The sequence below is a fragment of the Aythya fuligula genome, chromosome 10, assembly GCF_009819795.1.
Source record: "Aythya fuligula isolate bAytFul2 chromosome 10, bAytFul2.pri, whole genome shotgun sequence".
Lineage (NCBI taxonomy): Eukaryota > Metazoa > Chordata > Aves > Anseriformes > Anatidae > Aythya > Aythya fuligula.
The window spans coordinates 8,094,623-8,117,355 of NC_045568.1; the positions used below are offsets into that span (position 1 = coordinate 8,094,623).

The window sequence follows — 22,733 nt, forward strand, 5'->3', positions numbered from 1 at the left end:
TTGTTCTACTATTCCCCACAATTACGATGTTCTGCCTTAGCTGCAGATAGGAGCACACATCTGACTCCATGGATGAAGCTCACTACAGCAGCACAAAGTTACAAACATCCCAACAGGAAACTGGTGGTTCCTCCTCCTAGGTCACAGCAAGGTAGTGCATTAACCACAGTTCAGATCCACAAACAGAAGAGCACAAGCATCTTTTTGGGTTCAAAATGCATGAGATGAGCACTTCTGATCAGTGTTTTGTTCAGATCCCCCAGCTGCTTATGCTTTTGAGCGTGTCTTGCACTTCACTTCCATGGCCCAGCTGTACATCAGACATGGAGAGCTTCAAACTTCATTTTAAGCTTATAATGAAAATAAACTGCACTGACATAACGCTACCAGAATGCAAATGAGTTGGGCATTTTATGCTGACCAAAATCCCTATCTCTCAGCAGATGTACTGTGGTTCAAAATCACTCTGATCCTTTCTCTGCAGTATTCTTGTTATAAAAAGGCAATTAAGCCACAAAACTATGACCAAACAGCAAGAGAAATGAAATTCACAAAAAGCACTTGAAAGTTCAAATTTAAGCACTATCCAGAAGCCAGCAAATTAGGCTGGGGTCAAGGTACCCACACTCAGGTAGTCCTTCATATGAGCTATCAATCCAACACCTCTCATGGGTGCTGAACCATTATCAACATCCAAGCTTACGTCTCCTGCCTTCTATGCCTACTCGAGCAGGTTACCCACCCATCAAGGTGAAGTTTTAACTCCTAATTTCTTTTCTTCCCAGAAAATGCACACACCCCCACGCTAGAAAAGAAAAAAATAAACACTTGCTAATATTGCCAAATGCATAATTTGGCTAACAAACTTCATTAAATACCAGGTTTACTCCTGACCATTTGAACAGCATCTGCTATAACACCCTGTTTAAAAGCAAACAAGCCAGCAAGCAAAGCCCAGTCATTCCAATCCATACAAACATACGTTCTGGCACAAGCAAGGAGGCAGGAGGAGGGAGGAGAAGGTGACCATGGTGTTATCACAAAAATACTGCAGTGTTTCCTCAATGAGTTCATTAGGGGACAGTGTACCAGTTTCTAGGTTGATAAATGTATTTATACATAAGAGATCCTAGGAAAACCAGCCAAATTTAAGCTTCAACTGAACCAAAGATACCAATAGTACTCCAGTAAGCCTGCAACAGCAAGAGAAAGACAAAACATACAGGAAATAAACTTTATTTGTTATCCTACTGTATAGCCATTGTATATTACAGTTGTCTGAGTGTCATTCATCCAAGTACTAAAGAACCACGTCACATGAAGCATGAAATCAATTTTTTCTCTGAATAAAAACAGTTTAATCCTCCTCTTGCTTAAACTAAAGTATTTCAGACAAACTCCACAAAACAGCTTCACAAAACTTAGAAACATCCTACTGTGCGTTTGACAGAAGGAAGCATCAACAAGTCAAGTTCAATCCCAACGTTGTTTAACGATGTTTACTTCTTTATAAAGCAATTAACAGCTTTCACATTAAGGATCACAAAGATAAATAAGAAACCAGGAGACAGCTCTGTAGGTCTGTAAGTCCTGTAACTCCTTAGGTTTCCTGCCACATAAAATACAATAAAAAACACCTACTTAATTGCTAAAGATCAAGCCTGAATAGGAATGTATCCTTAATTTGCAAATGAACAATGACTAGGCCACCTTAGATGTCTTCTTGATATATGAAATTCTATTTTCAGTTGTCGAGAAGAGATACCAATAAGCCATATCAATATAAAATCAAAATAATTAAAAAAATATACAAATTCCCTTTAGTTCATACACAGCATCTATGGGAAACAAGATTTACGAGACTGGGCAGCATACTGTTTGAGCAGTGAGACCCCACATCACCCTATTTATGACAATATTAGTAGTAGAAGTACTACCACTGTACAGCTGGGATCGTAAGACTAGGCAACACAGCAAGACTTCAAGCTCATTTTGCTTTAGAACTCCTTCCATCTCCAAAGCACATCATGTGCAGGGCTACACAAAATCTCTCATTCTAGGAAGCAGTTATAATTCACCATACAGATTTGAGGTATTCCCACAATAAGGTCCCAGAGTCGTGCAGAAAAAGACAGACCGTAAAAAGAGTCTGAAAGTGCAACTTTTTTTTTAAATTATGAATTAAGACGTCAAAGAAAAGAGACCCAAGCCCTTGCAATGTACGGAGCTGCACGTCATAAACTCCATGTGATAGAAAAATGAAAAAAGCTGCAAGATAACTCAAAAGAGAACAAATTTAAAGGCAAACAAATAGCAAATTCACATAACAGGACAAACTGCTGTCAAGTTTATTTAAACAAATTTCATAACAACCTCAGAAGAACCAGTAAGTCTCTACCTACTACCTTCCATCAAGGCCATGGAAACACCACCATGCACTGAGTAGCACACTTTTCTTCTTCTACTGTTGTATTTTGGTTTCTCTGAGATAAATTTTCTATCACTAAATCTCATATAAAGTTATCTCTGGTGATACCCTCGGTGTGAAAATTACAGTTTACAAAATGTCTCTAACAGCACCAAACTGAAGACACTGACACTAGAGCTATGACTACCAGCATGAACTCCACAATGCCATTACAGTGAAGTATTTTTAAAAGCTGTCTCCGGATCTGCAGAGTTGCTATGTAATTAAACTAAAATCTTCAGACTGCATGTCTGAGAGCACTTGACATTTCTGGTCCGTTCAGACACCACAAAGGAACGCTGATCGTTATAAACGCAAATATAAACGCATTCAGAAACTGCCAAGTCAAGTCTTAGACCAGCAACAAAGTAAACATTTGGCAAAAACATATCAGCAACCTAACGCATCATTTTAAAGTTTCTAAGCATCCGAGTTTTCCATAATTTAAGTAAAAAAAAAAAAAAAAGAATATAAAAGGTAAGACTGAACATGTAAAGGATCAAGATAAAAAAATCTCTTTGCAAGAAGCAGCACTTTCTATCCAAAAACAGAAGCATATGCACAAATCCTTGAAAGGCATCTTATTAAACATTTAACATTCAGTTTTGGAGAAAAGCAGAAGTCTTTTTTATTAAGACATATTTGTTCGTACTTGCATTGAAAATCTCAAATAAAAACAAAAACCAACGGAGTGAAAGAAATTGTGTTTAACTCAACCTTCTGGAACTTCAGCATGGTTGCACTTCAGACCTGTTTAACCAGTGCTCAAAAACATATATATATATATATATATATATATATTATTTTTTTTTAGTTAAAGCTTCAGAGTATTTTTGACAAGTTAATTAATACCATTAAATGAATGACGCTGAAGGAAGTAATCTTACATAGCTAGCTTGGACACATGCTGTGTATTCTATTAACTTATCTGCAAGCGTTGGAACTTTCTGTTTAATGCTTTATCCTTCAGGACACTGGCAACTCAGATTTCTCTGCACCGCATTACATTCTATTTTGGTAACAGTTGTTTATTGGTATTTGGTAATAGTTGCTATTGGTCCTTGCTCCAGTGTTTTGTTTTTTATTTATGTCAGACCATTCCTTTTCTAACGAGTTAAACAGCCCACCGTGCTCACTAAGGTCATTCTTAATTACATCTTAATTAAATGTAAGCCATAAAATACCTTCATATATGTACTCCCTATTGGTAAGAAGGGAAGCTCCCTACATTACGTCTGGTGACTAGGTTATGTCAGAAGGGTATATCACAGACCTTCATCACCAAAGAGGCTCTTTGAAGAAAAGCTTGAAACAAACGATGCATGAAAAGGAAATTACTCAGCCCTTTCACTGTACTGGCCAGTTTAGAAGAAATAATATTCAAATAGCAACCATCTACATCGCTTTTCCAGTATCAATGCTTCCAACAAACTCACGTGGAAACCTTTTTCCACACAGATCTATGCAACAGACACAGCCCTTCACTGCCAGCACGTAAGAGAATTGTTTTGCACAGAAGTGTTTCATGTTCCTTTCTTCATATACCGGGAGAGGAACTGGCTTCTGACAAAGTGAACCAGCTTGGTCTCTGTGCAGAACATGGTAATGATGGTTGCTGCAAAGCACACAGCCCCAATGCTGACGTGAATCAGCCTTGCCATCCAACCCTTATCGCAGCAGAAGAATACCTAAAACAAAGGAAACAAGCAATTGCAAAAACTAGTCAGTACAAGGTAGATAAACTGTTGCAATAAACAATAAGGTCCAACACCTCTCTTGACCACGATAACACCACCAAGGTGAGCACTGCAAGTAGATGCAAGAAAGATTTGCTACGTGCACTCATCCTACAAATTATTTTAGTAGTCACAACATTTGCTTTCTTAAGAACACAAAAACAAACAACTGTAAAATTGCAGAAAATGAGTATTCTGTATATACCCGGTAAATGCTGAAGTTATTTACCACACAGAAGCAAGTTAATTTACCAGGAAAACTCTGCATGGATGTTTGGGTGGATGCTATCCACACAAGTCTGACATTTTACAATAACGCATTGTGCTATTTTTCAAAAACAAACAAACAAACAAACAAAAAAACTCCCAAGCCAACAAAGCTCTCCTTTCTAAGGCAAACGATTTTCCATTTGTCAAATTTTTGAATACTGAAATGCTACCATCTCTGTAATAACTAGTCTGTGCAGTTACCATGCTATAATCTGAATACATGCAATACTGAATACTGCTTTTAGCAATTTTCTCTTGTTTTTTAGTACTGAATTTTTGACAACAGTTTTTGTGCTATCACTATTTCAGTTACTAAGAACCGAGGATATGGATTTACGTACAGATAGGAGAAATGCATTACATTTTATTTTACTTGTCAGAGAGATAGTCCTCTGCCACCTGGAGGTGCATCAGATACACACATGAAGTTCAAATATAACCTCATGTATTTGTTTAATCTTTTAATAGATATAAGCAGCCTTGCAAGCCTGTAATGGAAGTCTCCTAGCCTATGGTTATAAGCCTTTTTTGCTAGTGATATTTCTCTGCTTGTGGAAAACAAAAGTCATCTGATATTCGCTTTCACAGTGAAAGAAAGGTCTGAGAAAGACACTTACCTCTGAAAAAACAGTAATTACTCCACTTACGACATAAACGAGTATCAAAACTGGTGAAGGAAGCAAGCCTGTCAAAGGTCTGTAAGTGCTTTCCTTGAAGTAATCATAGATATAGTGGGTGCTGTGAGCAATTCGAATACCCATATTAAAGCAGTTTGCAAGGATAAAGCCTACACTGCCATGCCAGTGGGTCAAGAAGTAGGAGATGCACAGGAACGTGAAGGACAAGGCCAGCATAACAAAATTGTACCTAGGTAGAAGAAACAATTCAAACTACGTATACAGTTATAGTATTTACTAAATGTATCTTTGAAAAATAAAAGTCCCACAATTTAGTAAAATAAGGAACAAATTCTCTCATCTTGAAACAGAAGAAAAATTTGAGAAAAGAAAAAATGACTGAAAGAATAGAAAATACATCAAGGAAACTAAACCAAGAACTACATGATGTTAAATAAATTCAATCGTACTATTCAGCTGCATACTCATTCCAGAAACTCAAACTCCGTAACAATTAGTAACATGAAAACCTGAGGATTTTTTTTTTACTATTTTACATTAGGTATCAAAGAAAAAGAATACTCAGCAAGATGACACTTATTTAGTTTCTGTCCAAACAGTGCTTTTGAAGCAAAGTTCTAGGTTACGACAGCAGCCCTTGCTAGTCTAAAATTATATTTCTTTATGGAAAGCAGACCTCGTTAATTAAATGACTTCTTAAAAAATACTTATTTGATTTGGTACGGTCTTTTAATAGACAGCTGCTACAGAGGGAAAAAAGCCTAATGGTAGCAGAGGAGAGGCCACCAGGCTGCAACACCAATATGCCAGGATGAACACAGAATCAAGAAATAACGCAGGCTGGAAGGGATCTCAGGAAGTCATCTAGTCCAACTTTCTGTTTAAAGTAGATAAACCTGAATTCAGATGCACAAATTAGATCCATTCAGAAGTATAATTGATATATAGTAACTGTACATGAAAAATTTTAACAGTTGCAAGTTCCTAATAAGTTTTAAATGATAGTCTGCCTTAAAAGCTAAAACTTTAGGTGCATATGTATAATAAGTAAGACTTCACATTTAAATTACTTTCCCAGTTAGTCATCTACCAAAAGATGATTGAACATTTTTATTTATTGATTTCTGACCTTTTTACCCCAACATTTAAACATTTACTAAAGCTGTCTAAATCTGCATACCAGCACCTAAATAAGGAGTTTGGGTTTCTGTGGGGCAAGGCATTTTTACGCTGGTTTCAAATGCACCAAGCTCTTTATCCAGTCATGATAAACTTATATTAAGACAACGTTCATTAACAAACACATAAAAAACAACACTAGCATGTGTGTCCTTGCCCCTCTGTTGCACCTGGCACAAGACAGGAACAGAGTTCTTAATGGCTGCAAAAATAAATTGGCTCTTGGGGCAGCAGGGATGTGCTTCTAAGCACATACCCAAGCAGAGCAACTGTCCTCTAAGCATACCATACACAGATTAATTACAGGAACATTCTGGGGACTTTACTACTTACCTGTCTACCTCTTCTTTGCACATCAAAGCAAACGTAAAACATTCTGTTACTCCATTGATAGCAAGAAACAGGACATATAAAGAGTAACACCGGAGGAGATTTGGACCTAAAAAAAAAAAAATCATTTAAATGATAAGATTATTTCTTTATACGAAGAGATGTAGTTTTTACACTTGTTGATAAGATAAAAAGTTGTGATGTTATTGTTGATGATAATGGAAACTTTTAAATTCATTTGAACAAGCTTCTGGTTTAGATATCTTCACAACAACATGAACAGAAAAGAACAAGGCAAAATAAAAACAAATCCAGAACACAAGGGTGTAGCAGTTATAGTAACAGAAAAGATCTCCATTACCAAAGTGTTATTGTATTGAATGGGATTCCCTACCAAATTAGAATTAACATTATAATCCAAGTCTTCCTTTGTACAGAAATTGGTGAAAATGAATTCAATAATGTGAGGTTCTCAAGGCAATAAAATAAGTATGTTTTGAATACAAGAGCATTAAAAAAAAAAACCTAGAAGGCTGTTTAACATATTCAAAACTGTGCTAGACAAAAGATTCCGATTTTATACGTCAAAGGTAATTTTTATATCTGACTTCAAAATTCTCATTCAGTCTTTGAAATAATGTTATTGTCATTTTGTGACTAGTTTTAACACTGGGAAGATCATTCCCATGGTTTTTAACAGGTTCTTGTGTATCCCTTAATATTCCTTCTTGAGAGCTAGCTCAACAGTAGCAATGTAGTTCCTATCACGTCTCCTCCCACTTCAGTCACTGTCCAGTGAGCAGTAAACCCACTGCAGACACGCGGGGTAGAGCTGCTGACAATGTTTTCAGGCATACATAAAAGCATTAGACTAGGAAGCACTCAGAAAAAAATCCAAAATAATATATCCACAAATAAGATGGTCCCACAGCTTCTGAGAGACCAGATTTGCATCCAAGCCTGATCATACTTTTCTTAGAGCTCCTCAGCACATCTCAACATAAGGTGAGTACATATGTACAGATGCTACTGCAGTGGGATCAAGTTCTGGATTTGGACAAGCTAAGAAATTCATTTCAGTGGGAGTTTTACAGAAAAAAAAAAATCTGTAAAGAGCAACTAACAGGTCATGAAAGCAAATTATTATTAAAAAGCTGTAATTCTGAAGCACTGCTTATATACATAGCCAAAGCCCACACCTAACAGTTTTTTTCTGCAAGCTATACCCATTATCTAAGTAATTGTGTGTCCTGATTTAATTTTATCCTTTGTGCAATCCACACAAAGCAATCTTACAAGGGATGCTGCATTAATTATTCATGAGAGCAACACAGCAGTGATCAGCTTCAACTTTACCAACAACATCAGGACTACTAAGGAAGTCAGATACAACAGACAGTTCGGAATGAAATGGAAGGCATTTCACAGCAACACAATCATCATTATATGATACTAGATGACTACAAGTGAATGCACTAGTGCACAAGACATGAAAAAAAAATTCTTTATTCCTCCTTCCCAGTAAGTCTTCACATCTGGTTAATACCACTGTTCAGCAACATTCCAGCTTCCGTAAGAGTTGCTTCAAAAGCAACTTCACAAGCTAGAATGCTACAGTCAGAATATTCTTAATTTAAGCATCTACAACAGGACAAAGAAATGAAACAGTTTAGCCAAAATAAGGCCAGGTGACAATATACCAGTGCTATTCAGTTCAAAATGTGTGATACAACTCAGAATTATAAGCTTCTTTTAATCTGAGATGATCTTTCTCAAAAAGATCAGCTGATTTACCCAAGAATTCATAATAGCTGAGCTGCAGTTTTTGTTTATAAAGAATGGCTTGGTTGCCAGCTCTACCCTCTTTACCTGTTCCGGAACTGAGCATTGAGCCTCCATAAATATCTAGAGCCAGCTGAGAAAAGGCATATCCAAAAACAGTGATGGTAAGGCCAATCAGAAGCACAAGTTTCAACAGCAGTTCTAACACATTTGCAGCCATAGCAATGTCATCCTGAAAAAAAAAAAAAAAAGGCAGTCATTTACATGGATCAGAATAGCATAACAATTACTTTGACAAAGCAAAACTGTTCCATGGAAGAAAAACTGCACACTGTAAATAGGTGTTAAAACTACCATTTGGTATTGATTTATCTGTACACACGGTCCTAACTTCCAACAGTGCTCAACTATTTATTATTCTGTGTTTTATGCATTCAAAAATCTAAACAACCATAAGTCACCAACATGCCCGCTGAATGGGTGCCACTGCTGTTTCCTTAAACAGTAAGAACTAAGCTCAGGCAAAGAAAAGAAGGGTGTTTGCCCAAGGCCGCAGTCTGAACCAGCAGAAGGGTCAGATTTTGATTGCTGCATGGGACTGCAGATCTGTCACACCAGAACAAGCAACTTGTCAGTTCTGCCACCTCCTAAGATACAGCTGACAACAGAGAGAAGTCAAACATTTTTACCAGTTATGCTGTATACATACACACAGCACACTACCTCTAAAATATCAAGCACACAAATAGGTGCACCTTTGTTTAGCCTACCCATGATCTGAGGCACAGGAATTGTTCAACTGCGTGACCCTCACACCTGACTGAGAATTTCTTATTTAGAGCATACAGAAACCTTTTGTTCAACATTCATCATTACACCACAAGTGATCCTGAAGCTCAAGTAAAATACAATTCTCTTCCTAGAATTGCACTCTTTGGAAGCACTACTCCTTAATACTTATGAGCAAAACACATCTACAAGTCAGTCAAATATTTTAAAACAGCACTTGCTGCAAAAAGCATGATTTCATGATTTAATCTACAATAATTGCCTAAGTGCATCTAGAAATACACAAGTGTTTACACCACATTGTTCAAAACAGATGATGTTAACTCTAGTTATAATGCAATGCAGTACTATGCCACTGCATATCTTTCACTGGCTTTTTACCTAGTTTTTTTTGTTTGTTTGTTTTTGTTTTTTTTTTTTGGTACAACCTCCCTTGACATATTCTCCAACTTACTTTCAATTTTAAGTCTTTATACTCAAAGACTATAGTTTTTTATTTTACATGTTTTTTTACTTTAAGTCTTCATACTCAGTTTAAATGCACATTTCTGCCATTCACACTCCTGTAACAAAAAGCAAGCATTTGACATGCAATTAAACCAAAAAAAAAAAAAAACATACCTGCTTCTGATCCTTTACATTCTTCCCTCTTTCCAACACCTTAGCAAAAAAGACATAAAAGCTCTCTTCGATAGGCAAAAAGATGAACCTGGCCACCAGTGAACCAAGATTATTCACAATATCATATACACCTTTAAAAACAAAAGATAACAGCATCCTGTAATTTAAGACATTTCTATTCCAAGTCTTTAACAGCGATAGGCATTCCAATTTAATGTTTCCACTGAACAAAGAGAACACAAGTGGAACTTAGTGCAACATTACAGCTGTGTTCCCAAAAATCTTCTGACAGTCACAGCAAGCCCAGCTCCAAATTAGACGTCTTGCCCACAGACAGATGGCAAAGCTAGAACAAGAATTTGGTAACAGCACCAAACACATTCCAAATTCGTACTGTACAGGAAGTTCAAAGATTCTGATGAAAGAAAATCTCTTCACTGACCGGGGACAGAAAGATACGGATTTTACTGGTATAAAGGAAGAGAAAGAATACATTTTTAATGTTTTTTCTTTCTTTCTTTCTGTTTTCATTGAGGTGGACAAGAAACCCTACGTAACATTTTACTACCACTTCTATCCTCATCAAGAGGCTGAGCACTGCTCCAAACCCGCTCAGACGTGTTACTGTAAGACGCTGAGAGCACACCAAGTTGGGCATATGGATAAATGCTTTACAAGCTCACATTGAAATAAAGTTCTGACTGATTTCATAGGACTCAGAATCAATGTTTCCTAACATTTTGAGCATGCAAGTGACTTTGCTCTCATTGCTCTTTTACTCTTTTTAAGACCCTTGAGTAAGAGGCAGCACATTTGTTCCTCTGAGGAGGATTAGAGTGGCTGCACTTACTAGTGGCAAGCACATACAGCCAGTACTTATGGGGGAACATACTTCTGCCAGCAATAAAAGCAATTCAAACTTGCCAAAAAACTTCTAACATTGGGCCAACAATTATAGCCTATTTTCCTTCCCAAGCTGAAAGACCCAAGGTGCTGCCAATGCAGTCATCTGAACCGCTACTGCCACACATAACTCTGTAATGACACCGAGTTCTTTTATGGAACACGACTCAGTTTTGAGAAGTACTGCTACAAACAACGCTTCTGCTGTAATGTCTGACAGATTTGAGAGGAAGACAAAACAGAAAAATAAAATAAAATATGAAGAGGCAGACAACTGTAATGTATCAGATATTATGTCATAATGATGAATTTAAAACCAAGTATTAGGTCCTTCACTTTGGCCACAACAACCCCATGCAGGGCTACAGGCTGGGGGCAGAGTGGCTGGAAAGCTGTGCAGAGGAAGAGGCTCTGGGGGTGCTGGCTGATGCTCACCTGGACACGAGCCAGCAGTGTGCCCAGGTGGCCAAGAAGGCCAACGGCATCCTGGCTGTGTCAGGAGTAGTGCAGCCAGCACAGCAGGGAGGTGATCGTCCCCCTGGGCTCTGGGCGTCCCTCTGGGGTGAGGCCGCCCCTCGAGTGCTGGGTTCAGCTTTGGGCCCCTCACTCCCAGAAGGACATCGAGGCCCTGGAGCGTGGCCAGAGCAGGGCTGCGAAGCTGCTGCAGGGCCTGGGACACAAGTCCTGTGGAGAGTAGCTGAGGGCACTGGGGGCGTTTGGTCTGGAGAAGAGGAGGCTCAGGAGAGACTTCATTGCTCTCTGCAGCTACCTGGAAAGGAAGGTGTGGGGAGCTGGGGATCGGCCTCTTCTCACAGGTAACCAGTGATAGGACTAGAGGGAGTGGCCTCAAGTTGCGCCAGGGAAGGTTTAGGATAGAAATGAGGAGGTATTTCTTCTCAGAAAGAGCAGTCAGGCATTGGAACAGGTTGTCTGGGGAGGTGGTGAAGTCACCATCCCTGGGGGTGTTTAAGGAAAGGCTGGACATGGTGCTTGGGGACATGGTTTAGTGGGTGACAGTGGTGGTATGGGTATGTTTGGATGATCTTGGAGGTCTTTTACAACCCTAATGATACTGTGATTCTGTATCTACTCATACAAATAAAAAAAAAAAAATACATGGCGCCATACACGCAGGATAATCCAGGATAAATTAAGTTTTCTGAGCAACTTATAGTGGGAGGTGTCCCTGCCCATGGCAGATGGTTGGGGAATTAGATGATCTTTAAGGTCCCCCTCAATCCAAACCACTCTTTGATTCTCTCTCTTTTTTTCAATCATGCTTTGAAAGATGTCTCAAAGTCAGAAAGGCTTTGAAATCTGAGACTTTCAAGTTATTTTCAAATGCTGTAAATTATTTTCAGGATCAGATGAATAGTACCAACTAGAACACTGTGACCATTCCACAATATCATCACACTTACCCTGATCTCCAAAATTTAACACATTCAAAAATGTCATCACATATCGTTCACCTGGAAGTTCAAAATAAAGAACGTAAGAACAAGACCCTAAGTCTTTCCTAATATATATTCAGGTACTTCCAACATGAAGTATTCAAGAGACAAGGTCAAATGGGACAGGACCTAGTTCAGGTGTTGTGAAAACCCTCAAAACTTAATCTGAGTAGGTAACATCGGCTGCTGCCACCCTCTGAACATCACCACCCAGCTATCTCAACCTCCAGCCCAATTTTGTAAATGGTATTCGTTCAACCTTCCCCAACATGCCTACACATCACACCTTACCCTCTGTCAAAATCTGCTTCAAGAAGGATTGTTTGAAGAAGCTCCAAGTCAACCGTGCTTCCTTCCAGTTAAGGAAAGTCTGTAAGAAAACAAATACTGGAAAGTAATAACCATGATAGAAAGTACAGAGCAGAAATACAAAATAGAAAGTTTGTTCATTACACTAGCTCTAACAACTCTGTATTGATGAGGAAAACCCACAACGTCATAGCTACTAATATCTAAAATATCACTAAACTCAAGCACAAATATCACTCTGGTCTGGCCAAGTAAGACTTTTTCCTTTGCTGAAAATGACTAATGTTATACATGTAGATAGACAAAAGGACCTGAATAATCTTTCTACAGAAAACTCTAGCAGAAAAAAACAGAGGAGAGGGGGGAAAAAAAAAGCATGCCATTATAGCTTTCACTCTCATAGTAGATGTAGGGACACTTTGAAAAGCAGTAAGTAATTTAGGAATCCCACAAGGAAGAACAACCTTTAACTTCTCAACATGTAAATCCTTTTCAGAACATCTTCCTTGCTGTGTTTTTTTTTTTGTTTGTTTGTTTGTTTTTTATTACTTTGTCCCACTTCCTTATACGAAGACATCAGAGATCTGAGTATCTGTAGGTTGCTGTACGCTACCATGCTTATTTTCTGGAAAAGCTGAAGTTTTGTTTTCTCTTCTGTCTCCTACCTGATACTAGGTCATTCCCCTTAGCACTGTAAACATTTAATCTCCAATTAGTGGTTCATACAAAGCTATTGAAAGATAAAAAAGCTCCTAAAAATACGAAGGGGTCAAGTTTCATAATGTTTTTCTGTTTTACTCATGCAAACCATAAACAGAATTTAATGTAAATGTTTTCTCCTAGCCATATATTCTGAAGTGCAGAGCTACCCTCAGAATGATTCATTTAACTCTACCATCTCAAAATAAATTTCAAGGCTCGCTCAACAAAGGTCTAAAATAAAAGAAATAAACTGTGCAACCTACCTCATCTTCCACCACTTTAGGTAATAGAGCTTTCATTCTAGTGACGGGAAATGACTTCTTTGTTGCTTCAGGAGATCCCAAAAACATTCCAAAATAAATTATATAGCACATTACTAGAACACTGGTATATAAAAGCTGCAAAGATAGATAAGAAAAAAAGAAAAACAGTAAAACAAAATTAACTTACAAATGCAGAATTACATGCTAGAATTGCATGTGGAAAAACATGCTGGAATTATAAGTTCAGCAGGAACAGAACACAGAACACAGTAAGTAGCTTTTACTCCTATCAAATTTTAAACTAGCTGAAGACATTGATCTAAGCCACACCAAGAATGCTGTGGATTTTGATTAAAGAAAAAAATAGGTGAACATCAATAGTCTTTTGCCAACTTCAGTAATGTTCTATTCAGCATTTTTAGAAAGATTATGTTAAGTCCAATTTTAAAGTCAAAAAAAGTTGACAACTGACTACCAGCTACATCTCTCACTTCCATCAGTTATAAGCTATCTACCCAGGTCACTGCAAAAACTGAAAGATAGGAGTCATGTCTGCAGCAGCTCACATTTTCTTTTCTAGTGAACTGACTGCACAGGCCACAACACTTTTAAGGTGCAAATATATTCCTTAATCATTGTAGCAAGGACAAACTTGTAACCTAAGTACATTTTACGCACAATTAGCACTTTCTGATAAGGTGGCATTATAGGTTGGTGGTATATGGTGATAAAGGTTACATAGGATTATATCCTTCTAAACAGCAGAATCTGAAGTTGAACCTTAATACTGCCCAGTGGTGAGCAGTCTTTCAGCATTACAATGCATAACTGATTTAGAAAAAAGTTAATATAAAGCTTATATAAATCAATAACCTTATTTGCAAAACATGCTTTTATGGACAGAACAGGATGCTTTCTTATACCTCCATTAAACTGACAGGGATCAAAATGTCAAGTCAGTAAGTATCAGCAAAATACTACATATTTACAACTTAAACCTCACAGGAGCACTCAGTCTAACCTCCCCGGTTATGTACCAGGCTAAATATCAAAGCTAACACCAAATAATTACTTCTGAAGAATTAAGAATTTATAGAGAAGACCACAGGAAACTTACCTGAGCCAAGGAAAAAATGTAAAGGCCCCATTGAGGATAAAGGATTACTAAAATAACTGTCAAAACACATTTTGACACCACCGAAAGGCTTTCAGCAATTACCTTTAAGAAAGAGAAAACAGAGAATGTTTAGCCAAGTTAACCACCTACAGAAGCATAAAATGCTTTAGTTTCACATACATTATATGTACAAATATAAGACTTTGAAAGTCAGTAAGGCTATCACATTTTTTCTGCTGAGTCAGCCACCTTAGATTGCAACTTCTCTGATTTCTCTCATCTTACAGTTTGATTCCTCCATTGCACTTTCCCAGTCTTTTGCATAGGACATAAGGGGAAAAATTTTGTGTGAATCACAAGTTCATGCCAACAATCATTTGAAATGCAAAGCTGTGGAAGCCATTTGTGCCTCCCTCCAGTTAAAATCACGACTATACATTTCAAGATCATTTAACTGATAATTTGTAAATAAACCGATTTCTTTAACAGGAACAAACTACGTTACAATTCAGTCATACAGTATTAAACAGTACATAGCTTTCTTATGTTATTGAACATAGGAAGATCTAGTTAAGGAATTTTTTCTTTACATGCTTTGCATCATCTTTTCAATGAAAATAATTTTCTCTCTCTCTCACACACACACACATCTTTGTATTTAGCTTCTTTACTAACCTTAAGTCTTACAAACAAATGAGCTTGCGCTAAAACCCAGAATGGTTCTCCCAGAAGCTCAATAATTGCAGAAAGGCCAAATGCCACTACACCAGCCTGATAATGAGGAACCACAGAAGGATCAGGTACTTCAAGTAAGTGTAGCCAGACTAAGCCCAAGAAAACAGACCAAAAAACACCGAGAGGGACTCTAAAAAGTTAACATAAAAACAGTCAATACAAATGTTAATTAAGCAGAAAAAAGAACACGTGAAACATCAATTAAAATTTTAAGCACTGCCATCATTAAAAAAAAAATGCCTTGGTGAATTCATTTCTATTTTAACTACACCATGAACATATTTTTCTTTTTTGGAGTGAAAATTCAATGCATTCTTCGACCAGACACAAAACATATATACCTGACCTACTCTTTGTCTACTCAAGATCCTAACATAAGGCCACCTATTGGCATTTCTGGTTCTGTAGGACTCAAGTCTGATCCTGCATCGCCCTGCAGAATACTATAAATCTCTTAACAGTGCACTTTTACTGTCTTCTGTGATTACCAGAGGTTTGCAGACAAGCTTTAGTGTATCTTGCTGTAACAGATAAAGTTGCTATTGCTCCAGCTGCTGGTCTGAATCTTCCAGAGAGCGACAGCAGTCAGATGAAGGAAATGCACGGCTGCACCTCAGTGATCTACTGTAGCTCAAAGCCACACGGATTAGCAACTGCAGCGAAGAAGCAAAGCTAGGCACAGGAGTATTACTCTCTGCTGACAGTGCTTCAAGAACTCACAGCCTACTGCAGAGCACAGAAAATTTTACACCATTGCAGCAGGACTCATCTGACCCTCCCATCATTAGATTCCTAAGGTATTGACAACAAACTCCTAAGATGCATTTCAGATCATTCAAGAAACAATCTTCATTTTAAATTATGCTTCTCTAGGAAAAAAAAAAAAACACACGTGGTCATTTATAACTGCATCATTCAATGTCCATTTGAAAAGCAGTCAAACAGAAGAAGATTGATTAAAAGAAGTTACAAAGAAGAAAATTAATAAATTTAAAGTATCATGTTTAAAGCTCTCTCTGGAACTGACTATCCCTCTCTCATACACCTGCATGCAGATGAAAACACACAACCCCCCAGCTCCCGGGTCAGATCTAACCCGATGGAAGATCGCTGTTTTGTCTTGCAGAGGCAGTTCTCCAACATATCACTCAGACAAAACTGACTTCCCAATCCACCTGTCACTGCACAGCTGCTGGATCTGACAAGGGACACAGCAGAACGGTGTGCCCAAGAGCCAGAAGGGAAAAGCTAGCCATAAAATCCCTTTATCTCCAGTGGGTGATTATGCACTCTGGCCGCAGCTTCACATGGACTTTAAGCATTCCACTTTCTGATATGAAACAGCACTGCAGTTAAAAGAAGTGGACCTACTTATTTCCTGTTGCTTGTTTCCAACCTTTCACATGCCTCCTAACACAGACATTTACGTCTCCAACATCATTAAATTGTATTAGAGTTCAAGACTTTAAAAAAAAAAAAAAAAAAAAACAGTTTGAGGGGAAAAAAATCTTAAGCAGCTTCATAAACACATATCAAGTAACAGAAGAGTCAGAATAAGTAGGCAAAGAAAGAAAAAAGACTAAATATCTGGGTAACAGAACTGTCCTTTACCAGCTACAACATAGATGAAACTCCAGGCTGGATAATGGAATAAACAGCTCCTGATAATACCTTTGGTGACACACTTTCCTATGTGCCCCAAGACCAAGTTCATCAATAATAAAGCACCAGATCGACCCGCTTCCTGCAACAGTCCTGAAACGTGACTGGGATCACTAAACACTCAAGGGTGAAATAGGTACCTCAGTAAACACAACTAGCCCTTTGTTTTGTATGCTCTTAGACAAGAATCAGAAATAAATTCTAAAGAAAAAAGATTTTAATGGGATCTTACGTCAGCCACAACAGATTAATTGTTTTGGTCCAGTTTCGCTTCGTACTCCCACTCAAGCAAGCTCTGCGGAACGCCTCCCTGGCTAGGAAGAGAACTGTTGAATAAAGTAGAGTTAGCCTAAAGATAAGGAAGAAAAAAGAAAATTATTTCATTATGTACTGTTTCTGAAAGCATGCAGTACAATTACTGACATAAAAAAAAAAAAAAAAAAAAACACACAACAACAGGCTTTCTGGAAAACAAAAACGAGAGTTACACACAGCCCACAGCCTACAAACCCCGAGGCCCCACAACACACCCAAACACTTTAAAAACCCGATAATAAATGAAAAAAGAACCCGATCGTGCTGGGAGCCCGCAATGCTCCTGGGAGGGAGGCAGGATCGCGGCCCGGGCTCACCTCACGTTGACGACGCCGAGGAGCTCCGGGGAGAGATGGCGCAGGGTGAAGGCGTTCAGCCCAAACGTGACCGCCCGGAACAGCACCTGGCAAGGAAAGGAAACACCTGCGGGCTGGCTGGGGCTCGGGCGGCTCCCGCCAGGCACCCCTGAGGAGGAGGAGGAGGAAGATGAGGAGGAGGAGCCCGGTGCCGCCGCGCACCTGCAGCAGGGCGCTGGAGGAGGCCAGCCGGGTGGTCTGGCTGAGCACGTCCTGCGAGGCCATGGGCGCCGCCGCCAGGAAATGGCGCCGCCGCCGTCGCGCCGCGATCCCGTCAGGAGGAGCGGGGCGGGCCGGGGCCGAAGTCTCCTTTCCCTTCCCTCCCCGCCAGCCTCGCAGGCTGGCATTTCGCTGAAAAATAAATAAGGTGACAGGCACCGAGAGCTGAGAAGAGATGCCCCGTTAAATAGCGTTTTCTGATAAAGGGGGTTTTTCAGTGGTTTCTGAAAAATCTCCATGCGGGTTCCATCAGGCCCGTTCTGAAGAGTAAGCCCACGAGTTGTGCAGATGTAAGGAGAAGATGAAAGCTGAGGTAAAAGTGGAAGAAAAAAAACCACCTCGCTTAATTCTGTTAAAAAAAAAAAAAAAAAAAAAAAAAAAAGCTTCAGATAGAAAAAAAAAATACAATCTAAGTGGAACCTACTTGAATTTAATAATACACTGACTTAAAATCTTAAACAGTTAAAACCTTTCTCAGTATAAATCAGAAGTGTCCCAGACAATTTCAGATCACTATTTAAGCACCAATACATAAAAAGAGCACAGCTGTCAAGGTTGCAGAACACATCCCACCAGAGCGTGGCTCAGTTCAGAGCAGTAATGTTTTTATTAGCAATTCTCCAGTTGAACCCAAACTTTTTAATTCTAACAGCAGCTGTTAGAAAGTGTTCACAGGGGAAAAGGCCTACTTGATTTCAACTTTATGACAGAATACAAACAGCAACAGTTTAAATTGGGATCTTAAGAGAAACTGGAAAACCAAATGAAATTCAAGATCATGCAGAGCAGCAGTCTCCCCAGCAGCCATCCCTCCTCCTCCTCTGAGATGCTATGCCCACCACTCCAGGTGTTCAGAGCAACATTTTTCAGACCCTTTCATTTGGTCATCTTTGCTGATAGCATTCTTTAAACAATCTGGAAATGACGTAGAGGTGGATGTACACAGCAGAGCAATGTATCCTGTGAATGCTTAAGTGGGGTACTAATATTGGCAAGAGCTAACTCGTATTTCATACATCAAAGTGCCTAACAAAGGTTATTGTAAAGACAGGGCAATGAGGACAAAGAGAAGACACTGGCCTGTGTTGGTTTGAGTAATCAGACCAATGGCAGAGACAGGAAGATGATCTCAGGTTTTGCGTTACAGAAGAGACTTCAGGCTCCTCCACTGCCCTTTCCTTCAGTCAGCTTTACAGTTCTCACAGGGAAAAGTTGATGTCACGATAACTCAGGCTCTGGGCCTTTCTTAGTAGAGGCAATGGTGACAGTGGAAATCAAAAGACAGTATGTTACAGTTTGTGCTGATGCCAATAGTGGTGGTGAACTGTAGGCTTTCAACTGTTGTATTAAAATCCTTCACAAGTTGCTATATACGCTGCAGAGGGAAACAAAAGTGCAGTTGAGCATAAAGTATGCAGCATCTGACAACACTGCAGTAAGGATTCACATTGTTCTCTGCATATGCCTACATGTTCTGACAAAAATAGGGATCATCAAATAATAAAACAAGAAATCAGTGTGCTAACTGTAGGCAAGAGTCCAACCTTTTTGGGTATCTGTCATGGGCAACAGTGAGTGACAACCGATAATGTCTTGTTGGACAGTTTCACCTCAAAGTTGGAACAGAAACAGCTAAGCCCAGGGAGCTAGGAAATAAAATATATATTAAAAAAAAAAAAAAAAAGAGAGAGAGAGGGAGAGAGAAAATTGCAGCTTTAATTGGTTTTAATAGGAAGTGGCTTTGCCACTTACACCATTTTGGCATTAATGCATCTAAACCACTAGATGGCAAGCAGCCACAGATGAGGCAGCCAGCAGCTAGACAGACCGGTCAGTCCCCAAATGAAGTGGTTTGTCAGGAAAAAAAAAAAAAAAAAAAAAAAAAAAAAACAAACCTTTTTTTTTTTTTTAACTAACAATTTGAGAATGGTAAAACTTCTGTTAATGAATGGTAAGCCTGTGTTGCTGAATTTGTATGCAGTTTGAAGAAACTTCACAAGAAAATGTGTTCAAAACCATTATCCTGCGATTCCCACAGCGGGCAATGCCCACTTAATGCATTCCTCCAGCCTCCCATCACAACGTATCCCTTTTTTGGTTGTCATGAGACAACTATTTACAACAGCATACTCTAAGATAGTTCAGTTTCCTTAACAGCAAAGGAAGATAAAGTAACCATTACAAAGGTCTTTACTCCCAAAGTTAGGCTACATCTGGAGCTAAAACTAGACTGGATGTTCCTCCAGCACAGAACAAACATACTGCTCAGCTCAGAACAGTCGGATAAACCCCTGTTGTATGAAAGGCACGTGGAACTTCTGGAACAAAGAGAACCATTAGATCTGCTCTGAAGTTAAACTAGTCCAAAAAACACCACACAGTTGCGTATATGGGCCTCAGAATGAATTGCCACTGTTCCTATAAACTTTCAGAAAGAAAAATATCAGTGTTTGTAACTTCGTTTTACTATCCCATTTATAAAGTATTTCATGACAAAAAGTGATACGAAGTCAAAGTCCACAATTTTTACACTAATTGATAAAACTTTCTTGAGTACTAACTGCTCTTAACATGTTATAAGACCTTCCATTATATCACAAGGGAAATCATCTTCAGCTAAACTATTACAGCAAGTTTCCTTTTGGACAAAAGCTTCCAAATCAATGACAAAGTGACAATGGGCAGCAGGAATCTTAAATCAGCAGTGAGATCTTGAAACAAGACCGCATTTTAAAACAGCTCATTGCAGAACCAAAATTAAAGCCCCTGTAAAGGATCAATAGTAAACATGCAGGTTATTAAACCAAATAAACACTACACTTTATATTTAGTAACCTAACTTCACAACTTTGTCTTATTTGTGCATTTTTTTCCCTTAAATGTTGCTTTTAGGAATCAAGTTAGATAACCAACTATAAAATCATAGGCAAAGTTCTCTGCTGCTGCCCAACACCTCCTGGAATAGTGCATGATGTAGATGGCTACCTATGCTGTGAGCTAAAGACTGTAGATTTCTACAGCTGCTGCAAAAACCTTTAGCTTTGCAGTCAGGACCGTTTTTAGAATGAACAACAACAACAAAATACTCAAAAACCCTACTGCTGGCTGAGCACCCGTGTCCCCAGATGGCATCCTCTCCAGTTATTTTGCACACAGAGACAAAGCAAGATCCCTGACAGCCAAAGCAAGCAGCCAAAGGCTGCCGTTCACGTGCCCAGCCCTGCTGCGTGGCTCCCTTTGCCTGGACTCTGCTGCAGTTGGAAAGAGAGGCTCCGAGGGCAGCAGGCCCTCCCAACAGCACTTACTGCACTGAAGGTTGATATGCACCCCTCTTCCCGTCCCACCCCTCCAACCTGCAGCCCACCGATACCGCTATAGGAGACGAGGGGAGACAGAGCTGGAACTGTACGGCGCTGGCTTTGCAGAGCCCCATGCATTGTAGGAAGCATGAGGCTCAACAGAACTGCTCTACCTCTGCTCTAAATCCACTCTTTGCCATTTAATTAATGAGGAAAAAATACTTTTTTTTTTTTCCTGGGTTCTTTTTCAAAAGATTTTCTTATACTGCTCAGAAGCTTTGTGTCAGTACAAGACACAAATTATGTTTGTTTTTTTTTTTTTTGTTTGGTTGGTTGGTTTTTTGTCTCAGATTTTTAGAAGAAGGTATGTGAGAGATCTCTTTGTTCCTGATCATATAAAGCTTGTCCCTCCACAGAAACAACTAGGAGTTTGGGGAGCAAAGCAAGGAGTCACATCTAGATTTACCAGACTAGGAACTAAACCTCATTAAGCTCTCTGGAGATCACTCCTCTCTCAGATCAGGGATGTATCTGGATGTGAGGATGTACTATTTCCATTTCAGTGCAGAACTGCAAGAAGAGATAGAAGAAATTCACAGGCCATTCACCAGCAAAGGATACTAGCAATTACTGCTGTGACAGTTTCTCTTCTCTCCAAAGTGTCCCTAAAGGGTTTTTCAGATTAATGTTCCCAGGCTTTGTGGACTGAGTTAATCTCTCAGTGCATGTTATGTGCTTAAACAAAGAATTGCATCTTTTTCTGGCTACGTTACTAGTTCAGCAAGGATTTCATTTATGTCTTTTCTTTGGGATTAACAGTCTCCTTGAAGAATGCAGACGATTTTTTTTCTGTAGTATGCTACATTTAAAAAAAAATGCAGTCTGCTTTCTGCAGTGGCCTTGGACTACTAATTAATGTTAACACTAGTTAACACTACCTTTGCCTCACACATTTTCAGAGTACATTGTTCTTAAAAACACTACTTCCATGTAATTTGGTCAACTGTTTTGCTGCTTTATCAGTTTCACTTTTAAATTATTTTTATTTATTGAAATATTTTAAGTATATAGTGGACTTTAATATGTAATGTAAACTAATGTTCAACTCAGGAAAAGCAAAAAATGCCGCAAATACACAATTCAAATAGCCAAATATTAAGGATGGGATAGCGCCAAGTTTTCAACAACTGTGTCAAATGATTACACTGCATACTTTACAATATATTAGGCAGATTTTAAGAAATAGCATATACATGTATTAGTTTTAAGAGCAAAAAAGGAACATTCTGTGCAATGCTGTGTGCTTCCAGAAAGCTTTACATTTTTCTTCCTCTCTTTGCACTTTAAAAATCCATAGTGTTCACCGACACTAACATCTACAAAAAAAATCCAAGTTATTGAATCTGGGGGAAGTAATAAATTACAGTAGTTTTGTCACTGGAGCTGGCAAGCTCCTTACTTAAATTCTTGCAGAATTTGTACATTCCTTAAACACGTACATATTCAAATCTGCACGATCTTTACTGTTCAGTATGTTCTAAATGCTAAGCATTTCCTTTGTATGTACTTTTACGTGTTCAAATGAAT

The 22,733-nt window shown here is 38.7% G+C and overlaps 1 protein-coding gene and 1 long non-coding RNA gene across 2 annotated transcripts in view; both read right to left on the reverse strand.

Annotated features, from left to right (window-relative positions):
* Window positions 1-2,950: 2,950 nt before the first annotated feature.
* On the reverse strand, window positions 2,951-18,140 carry RFT1 (RFT1 homolog). Its single transcript, XM_032194165.1, has 13 exons — window positions 17,791-18,140; window positions 17,590-17,675; window positions 17,190-17,306; window positions 15,236-15,425; window positions 14,561-14,662; window positions 13,444-13,578; window positions 12,461-12,539; window positions 12,137-12,187; window positions 9,813-9,943; window positions 8,490-8,634; window positions 6,624-6,729; window positions 5,091-5,340; window positions 2,951-4,155 (listed from the first exon to the last, which is right to left on the reverse strand). The coding sequence occupies exons 1-13, from the start codon at window positions 17,851-17,853 to the stop codon at window positions 3,991-3,993; spliced, it is 1,620 nt and encodes a 539-aa protein (XP_032050056.1). The 5' UTR covers window positions 17,854-18,140; the 3' UTR covers window positions 2,951-3,990.
* Window positions 18,141-18,248: 108 nt separating this feature from the next.
* Window positions 18,249-22,733, reverse strand: part of LOC116493059 — a 42,969-nt gene continuing 38,484 nt past the window's right edge. The window contains exon 5 of the long non-coding RNA XR_004253715.1: window positions 18,249-19,222. This is a non-coding gene — a long non-coding RNA (uncharacterized LOC116493059). The remainder of the gene's footprint in view (window positions 19,223-22,733) is intronic.